Consider the following 13,486-nt stretch of genomic DNA (forward strand, 5'->3'; position numbering starts at 1 on the left):
AAAAATTGAATTTTGTTGCAGAGTTTTTCTTAAGTGAGATTTCTCAACAAAAAAAATTGCCCCTTTTTCTCACTTTTTTGACATTTATGATAGCTACTTTTTTCACGAACGTGAGTTTTGTTCTCCCTTAAGATGTTTATAATAAGCGAGGAGGCGAGAGTGAGAAAACTCACGGTGAGATGATGTATATGGGCTGATAATTTGTAAATAAATTTAAATTTGTATAAATTGTACCACCCATAAAATGTGTAATATAACGGTTCTTGTATAGTAGGTTTATTTATTATTTACAATAGTAATGTCTACAAATTTGTTTTATATTTTAATATAAATAGAATATGTAATAGTATATATAGTAGAATATATATAAAATAATAGATTGCATTACACAAATAGACATATATCTAAAACATAATATTCTGTATAATTATAGCATATTAATTAATTGTATTCTAAACTATGTATTTAAATCAATAGATAACGATATTTCTGTTCGACAGACTATTTCCATGTAAAACTTTTGCAGTTTTTTTCTGTTATTGTGAACGACATAGGCAATGTTGAGGTTGGGGTGGAATACGTGTATGTGTATGGAGGATAACAATACCTTAGCCTTCAGAAAATGACGATAAACTGCTCCGTGTTGAACCAGTGAAATGATCTCGTTGTAACGTATCCGAAGGAACGGATACGATCAGTGCCCCTCCATATAAAGATTCCATTTCTTCCATTTGTTTAGCAAATGTCTCTTCCAGACGCTATATGTTATTATGAAAAAGAAAGAACAAGAACATGAACGTCATTAATCTTTCAAAATAACCTAGTGATGAATCATTGTTAAGGCGACTAAAAATGATGAGAGTTAACATGACAATGAAAACTGACACACAAATGCAGGCGTACCCACACACACAGAACAGTCATACGTACACTAATAATTACAACCGAATTATTACGATACATTAGGCATACAACTAAATTGCTTTTAATTACAACCAATTGATCCAGTATTATTGCAATGGTTATAAATACCAATTTATTTATTTTCACATGCAGACTAATTCTGCAGAATACAGTATGGATATTTGATAACATAATTGAGTTGTATACCACAAGTAAAAGAACAAATGAAGTCAACTGTCTTAATAATATACAAATATAGTTTCACTAACCTTTCAAATTCTTTGCATTCTCTGGGATATATTTGAAAGAATGTTCATGAAGCATTGATAAATACGAACAATACATAATACCAAAACCAAACATATATAATACTGGACGTCATAAAATCCAAGTTATTTGTCTTATTTTCGAATTTTGATGTTTCCTTATGGCAAGTTCATAATTTTGTTTTTCAGAATAATGTCTATGTTCCCACTCAGGAATAATGTCTATGTTCCCAATATAAGGAATGGTGCACTTTTTACATCGAATTGTAGGATTGTTTTATAGTGACAGATGAGCCAATTGAAGTCAGTGACGTTCTATCAATGATATCCCACAATGCCACACACGTATGAATACATAATTGATATCATATTATCGGGGATGAAACTTGAGGCGAATCTTCTCACTTATGGAGTGATTCATTTTTGTATTCCACAATTTTAAATACACTACTCAATTTCGTAGGCAGGCTTCCCCACTCAAGCAGTCTGGGTCCAAAGGTACAAACTGTGAACCGCTATATCAACTGCACTTATTTCACGACGGATTCGGTACAGTGTGAATCCCGTACTCGGAGACCACATTTACGTAACTTGTACACTATCCATACTCAGGCAACCCTATGCTTATGTATTTCAGTACGGTATATATAAAAGTCTAAGATATTAAGTTTGTGGAAGTCGGAAATGCACTTGCAATATTTAGCATAAATATATCACTATATGCAGAACAAGTTAACCAGTAGTGCGATTCATCACATACCTGTAGTGCGATTCTCTAACTCATTTTTTGAGTTACCGACAATTAACGATATTGTTCGGTAACTTAGCTACCAATAAAATGTAGTCGTAAAGTTCAACCGATAGCAACAGTGCTGTCAACTTTTATATGAACTTTTCATTCATAATTTTTTGTTTTAATGTTACCGATTTTTGTCGGTAACTCGAAAAATTAGTTAGAGAATCGCATTACTGTAGTGGGATTCTCAACTCATTTTTTGAGTTACCGACAAAAATCGGTAAAATTAAAATGCTTATAAATTCGGTAATTAACGATGTTTGTCGGTAAGTTAGCGACGAATAAAAAGTAGTCGTAAAGTTCTACTGATATCAAGAGTGTTGTCAACTTTTATTAGCATTTTTCATTCATAATTTTGCGTTTAAATTTTACCGATTTTCGTCGGTAACTCAAAAAATGAGTTAAGAGAATCCCACTACAGGTATGTGATGAAAATCATTTCGACTCGATTTAACATTAATTGAAGTTAGTAAAATTATTACCGTTTCATTAAAATTATGGTTGAATTGAAAATAGAAATTAAAAAAGAAAATGTCAGATTCGACAAATCAACTCCAATCGGTTTCCATAAGTATAAGATTTTTTTTCTCTTGGAAAGGATCGGATTTTGGAACCAGACATTTTAATTAACAGAATAATTATTTGAAAGCTAATAGAGTTGTCAATCACGTGAAACTAATAAGCTAAATAACCGGGTATGTTCTGAGACACTTCACCTCTCACTTTACGCCTTAGGAATTTTTGTTCACCCCTTTACTCCTATTTTTTTGGGATAAGATTCATTAAGGTATTTTAAAAGAAGAGTACGCTCTAGTCCTTCCATAAAATACTCGAAAAATAAGCGTAAATGGGGTGAACAAAATGCTTGAGGTGTGAAGTGAGAGGTGAAGTGTATCTCAGATCATACCCGAACACTTAGTTTTGAATATCCCCAAAGGGACATGGTAGACTTCTCTCATTGATGATATTGATAAGCTATTGTAAAATATTTCTTAGTCTTAGTATATTAGCTATACTAGACCATAGTATATTAAATAAGATCGACTAAAATGTTCGAAAAGGACTTTGGTTTCAAATATTGCAATAACAAGGATTTTAATGACAAGTCTAATAGTTAAATTTACTGATTAACAGGGAATATAGATTGCTAAGATGGTCAAGAGGTAAGACTAACGAATGTGTTAGTATACAAGGTTCATATTGACAAGGTACATATGAATTTCGTGTATGTATGTAATATTAGATTAAGGAATAGTAGTCGCACAATAACACAAAACAGAAAATATTGTTAATGTTTGCTTAATAACTAATATGTATGGGTTTACATATTATTCTAAGAGAGTGTTTGAAAAAAATAGGAATGCTGAGGGACAGTGTGTACTATAATGGAAAATGAATTTTATGGCAAAGTTTTTGTTATTCAGCTACTCTGTGTATCTTTGGACTTTTGTGCTTCTGTGGCTTTCGGCACAATTCTGGGAAGTGTAAATTTTGGTCCCCTCTGAAGGAGAAAGCCATCATAAGGCTTATCGTCTTGACATGTATTGGAACGTCGCAGAGTTGCTCGAAGTTCTGGGTTAACTTCGTTAAGGAGTGCTGCTGCTTTTTCGCCTGCCAAATTTGCATCATTTAGAGACTGCTGGCGGTGCATTGCAGTAAAACCTTCCGAAATATTGTGGAGCGAATGTGATGCAGTAATTGAAGAGTTCCTTTCTGGTAGTATCGATGGACGTTTTATAACAAATGACGATGATGGGTGTAAAAGTGAATGTGTACTAGCTTTCGGTTTCTTTAACTCTTCACTTGTTGAAACAGATTTTCGACCAAAACGATTAACAATGATGTCATCGGCATGTCTACGAAGCTCCACGGTGGAGGGTGTATAGGGAGCCCTAAATGTTGTTAAAACTTGGTTATTTTCTTCTTTTATAGTATGTATTGCACTTGGTATTGGAGGGGTTTTAATTTCAACAAAGTCTTGCTGATCAGATGTCTTCGTTATAACCGGACCTGCCGGGCGAAGTTCAACGTCCTTAAGACTCGTATGCTTTGTATAACAATTCAATCTGGCATCGACACTATCATTTTTGATATTAGGATGCGTTCGAGGCATGGAATATGATCCATCCAATAGTTCATTGGATGTAATTGGACGGCCCTGTTTGTAGAGGATAGGTGTATTTGGGACGCTTCTACTAAGATCTGGCACTGAGCTACGGAAATTTGAAGATATGCCGGAAGAGAACATTGATAAGGTTCTCGATCGAAGCATTTGCTGAGCACTGTTCAAAAATGTCCCTTTGGGCACCACTCGTGGCAAGTCGTTGAATATACCTACTAAATGATTGGGCAATTCGATCGGCAATTCCTCTAATTCCTCATATAGTCGATCGTCCTCTTTTATTCCATATCGTTGACCAAACTCCCTCATGATAACTTTGTATGTTTCAACCATATTCTGAATCATGTTTAAAATGATTTGTAATAGTTCAGAAAGGATATAAGCGGGCACCGTTGACAGGAAGCATGCAATCATTTCGTTATTTTTGTTAGTAGAAGTATTGGTAGTAGTAGTATTGATAATAGTAGTACATTAATGTTACGTTTATTTAAGGCAGTGGAGTTTATCCAATTATAAACGCCCAATGGCAGCAATAAAAAGTAGTAGAAGAAAAAATAAACAAATGTTTAAGGTATTATCCATCACAATGTGCATAGAAACTAAATGTTTACATATTTCGAAAACAGCTATTTTCTTAAGATACGTAAAATTGGATTCGCATATTTAACCGTATCCCGTGTTATATTGATTTAAATTAGCGTATATTTAAGCTTAACACAAATGATCTGTTACCTGTTTTCGTGGCACTAACTGATCTTTCCATTCCCTCAATTCCGCCTTTAAGCGTTCATCAATTTGGGCTAGTTTAGCGTGTTCATGCTCTACCAAAGCCTTGCGCTTTTCATTTTGAAGCTGCTCCAGTTCCCTGTAAAAAGAAAAATTGTACATAATTTAAAATTAAATATTGCTCAAATAATATCTACTTTCGATTCGATATTGAACTTTGAAACCTAAGCGCAATAATAATATTGAAAGCATGGTGACAAAAAGGGGTATCGAAAGAGTATTCACGTTTTAAGAAAAATATTTTTAATTTAAAGTTATTGTTCGGCTTAAGGTCAGTGAAAAGACTTGTTGATTTTCGTTTATAAGTTTTTTATTCTAATATTTCTGTTGACATCGTCAACCATCTTCAGGTATAAACTACAATTAAAAACGCAAATTAACATTGGAAAACAAATATTTATAATACAAAATTACATTAAAGAGAAAAGCCACTGGCTTCTTCTGCCGTTTGAGCTGAACTATATAAAAACTAACAGCCTGTTCATGTATGTCGATAAGAAAATGAATGCGCAAGAAAAACTACCAAATTTGAGTGTGTTTTTCAAATTTGTTTTTTGTTTTGAAGTAAAAGCAAAGGCAGTAATATTTCAAAAACTAAAGTTTGGGTGTGTTTCATGCGCACACATTTTCGTTTCGAAATACATAAACTGGGGGTAAGTATTTCTTTTTGTCGTGAGTGCTTTTGTACTAAATGTCTATATATGTGTGCACAGTGGTCAATATCGGATTTATAATTCATTCTGACGTTACTGGGTGTATTTATTATGTGCAGCATTTCTAAGGTAAATCGCCTTTTATAATTATTCTCCTGTGTCAATATATCTTTCAAATGTGGAGTATGTCTAGTTGAAATACAGTGTCCTGCTAGGGCCGTCTTTTGTTCCAAAGGTATGTCCGTTTTTTGATCCGACTTATGTTCTGAGTCTAGTTTTTAATTTTGTTTTCGTTGTACCAACATATACCTTCTGGCATATGTTAGTTCCGTCTCCATTACATTTAATTTTGTAAACTATGTTGCACTTGTCTTCTTTTTTCACCTTAAATTTTGTTTTACTGAATAAGTTATTGACGTTGTTGTTAGTTTTTAGTGCTAACTGTTAGTCGTCCTTGTTGTAAATATTGGAGGTTTTCAACCAAACTGAAAAACCCGGTATATACGTTATCGATTTTGATGTTTTTTTCCTTCTTGTCTTCTGTGTTTTTTTTTTGTATATTTTATCAATTCTTCAATGGTTTTGTGTGGAAAATTGTTTTTAAATAAAATGTTGTATATAGTTTGCTCATTTTCTAGGTGGAAACTCATGCATAGGAGAGAGTTCCGTGAGGAAATCTGTTAACAGAGGCACTCCGCAGGGAGGAGTTCTCTCACCCCTGCTATGGCTTCTGGTAATAAATGAAATACTTGTGTGCTTCGACCGGCTAAAGATCAAGGTGGTTGCCTATGCTGATGATGTGGTTGTGCTGATAAGTGGCAAATTTCTGCCAACCCTGTCTGAGCTCATGCAAAGCTAAATACCTCGCCACTATTCTGGACCATCGCTCATGGCACTCTATTCCTGTAAGAACTCCATTGGGAAAAGCTGGGGATTGAGACCACAGATCATACACTGGCTGTATGTAACCGTGGTCCTGTCCATACTTACCTATGGTGGACTGGTCTGGTGGCAAGCTCTTGGGAACAAAGTGTTACTTTCCAAATTGTCAAGTGTACAAAGAACCGCGTCACTGCTGATTAAAGAATCGATTAAAAGCACTCCTCAAGCTGCTTTAAACGTCATCTTGGATCTCCAACCTCTGGACATCCTAATACAGTTTCAGGCTGCGAGAACTGCTTTTAGACTCCGGGAGTCAGGGTGTTGGCGTGGTTCACACTTTGGACACTCGAATGTCCTAAAACTAGTTGATAGTCGACTTGAGTTAGAAGACAATGGTTGCGTAAGCGATTATTTGCCTACCTCGTTCAAGTTTGACTCCTTAACTGTTATCTTCCCAAGCAGAGACGCATGAGCTGAGTGCATATCTTCTCTGGACGGTCTGGCAATTTACACAGACGGGTCCAAGATGGAAGAAGGTACTGGCGCTGGCGTCTACTGCGAGAATCCACTAATTAAAAGCTCATATAAGCTTGACGATAATTGTAGTGTTTTTCAGGCGGAGATTCTTGCTATCAAGAAAGCAGCTGAATTGGTGAAATGGCTTGAAGGCAGTCTTACAGGACCGGTGACTATATATGTCGATAGTCAAGCGGCCCTCAAGGCTCTCAAGTCAGGGACCATAAATTCAAGAGCTATTCTTAATTGTAGGAGAGCTCTGCAGGATAAACCCGATATCGTAAAGCTATGTTGGGTTCCGGGTCACAGCAACATCATGGGAAACGAGGTAGCAGATGAACTGGCTCGAGGTGGCTCTAGGTCTATCGACTTATCAATTGATGAAACCGTCCGGCCACCGATGTGCCACTACATCGGCAAACTTCGGGAGATCTTCAATGAGAAAGTACATCAAAGATGGCTATTGGAACCTGGTTGTAGGTTACCCAAGGCAATCTGGCCTGTGGTTTCTCGTCGAAGAACGGCTTCCCTCCTCTCACTTGATAAGTTAGGGATGAAAATCGCGGTGGGTCTTATAACAGGTCACTGCAGAGTGAAGTCCCTAACATAGATCCTAACATAAGATAGATATATCCCATCGTCCTACTCACCTTTGCCTGACTTCTAGCAAAGGTCCTTAACAACCCTTAATAATCAGTCTCCTTTCACTTTTCCAGATAATCCCTTGACGTCAATCTCTACATCTCCTACACTCACCATCATCTCATCAAGCTGCATCAACACTCCACATCTCTTTCATCTTTAATCATCTCAACAACACACCTCCATCATCTTTAAATAGCCTACACAGGATGAACACAATGGACCAACGGTATCCGAGTGAAGCAGTCACCTATTCTAACCTAGGTGGAAACTTTTGTCACTTATGCTTAATACCCTATTAATAAAGTTTGTAGCGGTGTTTATTTTGACTTGTCGTGGGTGCTTAGAATAGAAATTTATTAGACGTCCTGTTGCCGTCGGCTTTTGGTACCAATCAAGTGATAATTTGTTTCCTCGTCGAATTATAACTGCGTCCAAGTTCCAGTTAATGGGTGAATTGAATTTTTTTTTGTCAAACGAATTAAGATTTTTGATGGTGTTGTCAATTTCTGCTTTTTTCACTATGCAGAAAATGTAATCTACGTACTTCGTTATTAACTTTGGTTTAATCGTCATTTTATCTATTACAGCGTCCAATAATTCCTCCATTACGATGTCCGCAATGATCGGTGACGCCGGCGAACCCATTGGTAGTCCTTTTTTCTGCTCGTATATTTTGAATCTTTTATACAAAGAGTCACTATTTCTAAGAAAATGTCCTTCGGTATTTTTGTGTGTTCGTTGATTACATTTCATTTTTCAGCTATTGTGCTTATTGCCAGATCTATCGGCACGCTCTCTTTGAAATCCAGAGCGTCTTTGATGTTATATTTAGAAGGTTTCGTCAGATTTTTTAAAATTTCTACTATATATTTTGAAAGTCCATATGTTGGCGAATTGATTGACGAGCATATAGGCCTCAGTGGTACTCCATCTTTATGGATTTTTGGGAGACCATAAATTCGGGGCGCAACAGCTGTGTTCGTCGTCATTTTATTTTTCTCAAAAACATCAATTATCTTCATCCTAAACAGTTTTTCTATTAATTTGTTGTTGTTTTTTTGCAGTTTCGATGTGCACATATCCCATAATATTGTTTTCATCTTAGCTTCATAGTCGTCCTTGTTCATTGCAACCGTCTTTCCCCCTTTATCAGCATTCAATATCAAAACGTCTTTATTGCTTTTTAAAAATTGTTTCGTTCTACCCACTAGGTCAAGTATAAACATATCTTTTTTACTCAATTTCGTCTGTTGTAAGTGTCGTCAATAAGAGAGACTAATTTCACTCTCGCATTTTCCTGATCCTCTTTATTTTCAAGTGTCTGTACGTATTCTTCGCTCTCGGCGATGACATTCAGTAAGGGGAATGTTTTTCTTGTTATTGGCAATGCATATTTTGGCCCCATCGACAGCAACCATTGCACATCGTTTGGTATTGTTGTGTTTGTGGAGTTAAAAAAACCAATGGTTCCCAGCCAGCAATTGGGAGTGAGTGAGTCACTTCCTCTATCAGAAGTTATCGCTTTCTGAACTTCTATTCTAGAAAATAGCGATCCTTTATCATTTTACAATAACAATTGCATTGCTGTCCCTTTTTTAACTTCTTGAATAACTACCTAGTGTCAGAAAAGGAGATCGAAATTCTATTATTGCTTTTTTACACTAACAATGCTACTACTTACGACTATCGCATGGGCAGACACTTTCTCTGGTCAATGCAGACACTTCGATTGTTTACGTTCATTTGAGGCGTGTACAACCTTAAACTAATATAAGACTTTAGTCTATCTGGTGTTTATAAGGTACGGTGGTGCAGTGGTAAGCATGTTCGCTTTGCATTCTTAAGGTCAGGGGTTTGATTCCCAGGCCAGGCAACATAACATTTTTAAAAGTACAAAAATTAATGAAGATGGCAATTTCATCTAAGGATAGTTCTTTAAAAACGTATGTAATTTGGAACATTAATTAGAATAGTAAAAAAATAAAAATTAAAAGAATAACAACAGATAAAATGAAAAACGAAAAAAAAAATGTTTTTTTTCGTCACAACCAATTTTATCGCTAAAAGTACTTCTAGGAAGTATCGAAAGCGGCATTCACAAGTAGTGTCGTGGACGTGGTTCATTTCTTCCCGAACGGTGTGCCTACTTCAATTAGAATGCGAGATCGCGGATGTGTATTTCTATCGCCTGGGAGTGACTGCTTCGGGTAATGGGCGATAATAAATGCTTGCTGGGTTACTTTAAATCAGTGATGGCCAAAAACACACAATTGCAGATTACATCTTGCGCTAGTGTGAGTGGAAACGTAAACAATGCGTTAATCGAACGAATGTATTTATAGTGTACCTAACCTTGTTCGTTCGTCTATATTCGTAATATTTTGAGCATCCATAGCTCATCCCCTAGATGACATACATATCTGATTCTTCGTAGACACGTCCTTTATATAGTTAAGAATTACTCATTCAAAAATCAGCGTTCCACATTTGCGCTAAGGCGAGTAAATCGTTCTAAAAAATTTGACAATTCGTGTGGGTTCATTTTGTTGCTGTTCTTTTAGTTTCTGATATTTTTTGATATGTCTTTTTTTTATTTTTGTTGTTATAACTATTGTGAATTGATTTTTCTCTCTCCATGTAATTATTGTAATCTCTTTCGTCCATTAGATATTGAAGTTGCTCACTAGTTTTTGACAGAATAGTTTTGTTTTTGTTGATTTCTTTATGTTTATGCTGTATGAGTAATTTTAGAATTTTAATGTGAATGTTGTAGTTGTGTTTCTCTAGCGTAGTTAATAAATTTGGCGGTATATTTTCGTTTGGTTTGAATATGTCGTATGTGGTTTTGGTTGTATTAATTATAAAATTCGGTATTAATCCTATATATATAATAAAAATGTTGTGGATGCTTTTAGTGAAGCGTTTTTATACCTTACACCACACTGTAGTAAGGGGTATTATGTCTTTGTGCATTTGTATGCAACATACAAACGAAATAGACCCATAGTTTCTTTTTGGGATATACAGTGAATCACAGTCAAAAGTATCCACTTCAGTGCTACTGGATCTACATCCGCTAGACCTAGTAGTACAGGAACTGGCAGCAATGAGTGCACTTCGTCTTAAGGAGCTAGGTTCATGGCGCAGTTCCGAACACGGAAGAACTGCAATTCTACGTCGATTCGGACTATCAACGGCCTCGGGGAACATCAGTGATTATATATCACCACAAATGTGCTTCGAGGCAACGAAGGTGCACATACCCCACAGGGATGAATGGACACACAGTAGCCAACCTCTAGACGGTATAGAGATCTATACTGATGGCTCTAAGATGGAAACAGGCACAGGGGCAGGTGTCTACAGCAAATCCCTTGGTCTACGACAATCATACAAGCTGAACGAATATTGTAGTGTCTTCCAAGCCGAAGTTTTTGCGATAAGAAAGGCCGCGGAACTGATAAACAACTTGAGAGGGGAAATAGTTGGACCGGTGACTATCTACGTTGATAGTCAAGCGGCCCTAAAATCACTCAAATCCCAGTACATCAAGTCCGCGGCTGTTCTAGACTGCAAACACGCTTTGGAGCCACTAAAATCAATCGTCACCTTGTGTTGGGTCCCAGGGCATTGCAACATCGAAGGTAACGAGGCAGCCGACGAACTGGCACGCTGTGGATCGGAGTCACAAACCATTGAAATCGACTAGTCCATCAAGCCACCACTGTGCCATTTCAGGAAAACAATAGAGCAAAAATGTCGGGAGAAATTCTGCCAACAATGGCAAAACACGCCAAACTGCAGCATATCAAGGGCAATCTGGCCAATCCCGTCCAAGTCAAGAACCGCCTCACTGCTCTCAATGAGGAAATCAGACCTCAAACTAGCAGTGGGGATCATCACGGGTCACTGCAGAATAGGATCCATGATGAGCAAATGGGAAGCAGACCACACGGCTGACTACTGCAGGCTATGCAAGGATGAGGAAGAAATAGAAACGATCGAGCACCTTTTATGTCGCTGTCCTATGCTCCTTTCTAGAAGACAACGCACCATGGGTGTGCACACCATCCATGCTCTTACAGCATTCTGCCAAGCAGAGCCGTCGGATCTTTTACACATGGCAAAAGGCCTAAAATGGCTCCAACGTGCTGAGAACAGGACAAGCACTATCCCTACATAGTAGCATTGTCAACCACGCCCGAGCTACAACTTACTTCTATTATCAAAACTACAATTTCACTACTTCTATATCTAACCTCCACATCTACACTCTCATCTGCAATCTCTTTCTACTCCTATAGTTGCATCCGAAATTCACACCCAATCTGCAGACATCGCCTATACATCACTACATCTCACCCGTCATCACCTTCAATACCATCACCACCGCACCTGAACTATTGGATTCTACGCTTTTACAACCACATCACTCACAAGCTCCGTCTACCCACAGCTACTATCACACATCCACATCTCCTATATATCACAATCACAACCACAATCCGTTTCAACCTTCAGGATGATCACAATGGACCTCAAGGTCACCGAGTGGAGTGGCTGCTATCACAGCAGCTACGCATCCTAAAACCTAACCTAACCTAACCTAACCTCCACTTCAGTTTCTTTCATTAAAACTGCGATTGCTAATAATTGGTTTATGATAGCGATTTCATTCCTTCTTATATTTTTAAATTAGTGTCTTTTTTCCCATTCTTCTTGCAATTCATATTTCAGGGTTCCTATACTTTAGATGTTACGATTTTTTATATTTATTTTATTCAATTTAACATGTATAACAAAGCCAACAGGCCAATTAATGAAATACAAAATTCTTAAACCAGTGACTCACTACTCCAACAAAAGGACAAACGTCCAAAATAAATACAATAGTAACGTAATGAAGAAAAAACTTAAAATTAAGTACTATTAATTACTAAAAAATTAAAATTAAATGCGTATATCATAAATGAAAAACACAATGCATCACATAGTGAGGTACTACTCTAACAAAAGGACATATTCAGCATGTCCGAGGTAAGTAAGTAAATAAGGGAAATACTACAATCATACTGAGATCAAAAAACTCGCTACAAAAAAGCATTCCTACTTTAAAAAAACTCAGAAGCAATCGCGAACAAGGCGTCTACTCCTTTCCAAGGTGATCCTGATGACCTCAACAAATCCTTCGTCAATATACGCACAATACCTGCTAATCCTTCTTTTTATAACACTCATAACACAATATCTGATGATAATATACTTGCCGGTGGATCTTTTGAGTTCAGATGCGTTACCTTCGATGAAGTAATCCGCAGTGTTGGAAATGTCAGGTCTAATGCTATTGGCTCAGATGGCATTGATCCAAAGTTCATACGTCTACTACTACCTAACCTCTTACCTTACTTAACCTTTTTCTTCAATACTATTTTGACAACAAGCCATTTTCCCACCCTTTGGAAACATGCCAAAATTGTTCCTGTTCCAAAATCACCTAGTGAATACCGGCCTATTGCAATTTTGCCTTATTTATCTAAAGTTTTTGAGAAACTTCTACATATGCAAATATCTGAATATCTTCATAGAAATTCATTGTTATCTGATGTGCAGTCAGGATTTAGACCCAATCACAGTTGTATAAGCGCGTTACTAGAGGTATCGGAATCAATAAGGAGTGATATCGACCAAAACAAGACATGCTTTCTTGTCCTATTAGACCATTCCAAAGCCTTTGATACAATCGACCACGGTAACCTCTATATTAAACTCCAGCGTTTTTTCAACTTTTCTAATACATCAACGAATCTTATAAAGTCGTATTTGTCTAACCGGTCGCAATCAGTTTACTCCAGAGGATCTATATCCAAACCTCTACCAGTACGCAGGGGTGTTCCACAAGGATCTATTTTGGGTCCTC

At 36.8% G+C, this 13,486-nt stretch overlaps 1 protein-coding gene across 5 annotated transcripts in view; it reads right to left on the reverse strand.

The window, feature by feature from the left end:
* Window positions 1-263: 263 nt before the first annotated feature.
* Slik (Sterile20-like kinase) overlaps window positions 264-13,486 on the reverse strand; it is a 79,343-nt gene continuing 66,120 nt past the window's right edge. For 4 of the 5 annotated variants that reach the window (XM_073990928.1, XM_073990930.1, XM_073990929.1 and 1 more), the window contains 2 exons: window positions 4,820-4,952; window positions 1,332-4,423 (listed from right to left, as the gene is read on the reverse strand). In XM_073990928.1, coding sequence (XP_073847029.1) covers window positions 3,386-4,423; window positions 4,820-4,952 — 1,171 coding nt within the window. In that variant the 3' untranslated portion in view covers window positions 1,332-3,385. Of the gene's footprint in view, window positions 759-1,331; window positions 4,424-4,819; window positions 4,953-13,486 lie in introns of those variants that run through there. The other variant, XM_073990932.1, reaches the window with a different exon arrangement.

This window comes from Musca autumnalis, unplaced genomic scaffold (genome assembly GCF_047663935.1).
Source record: "Musca autumnalis isolate F117 unplaced genomic scaffold, ASM4766393v1 scaffold_5, whole genome shotgun sequence".
NCBI lineage: Eukaryota > Metazoa > Arthropoda > Insecta > Diptera > Muscidae > Musca > Musca autumnalis.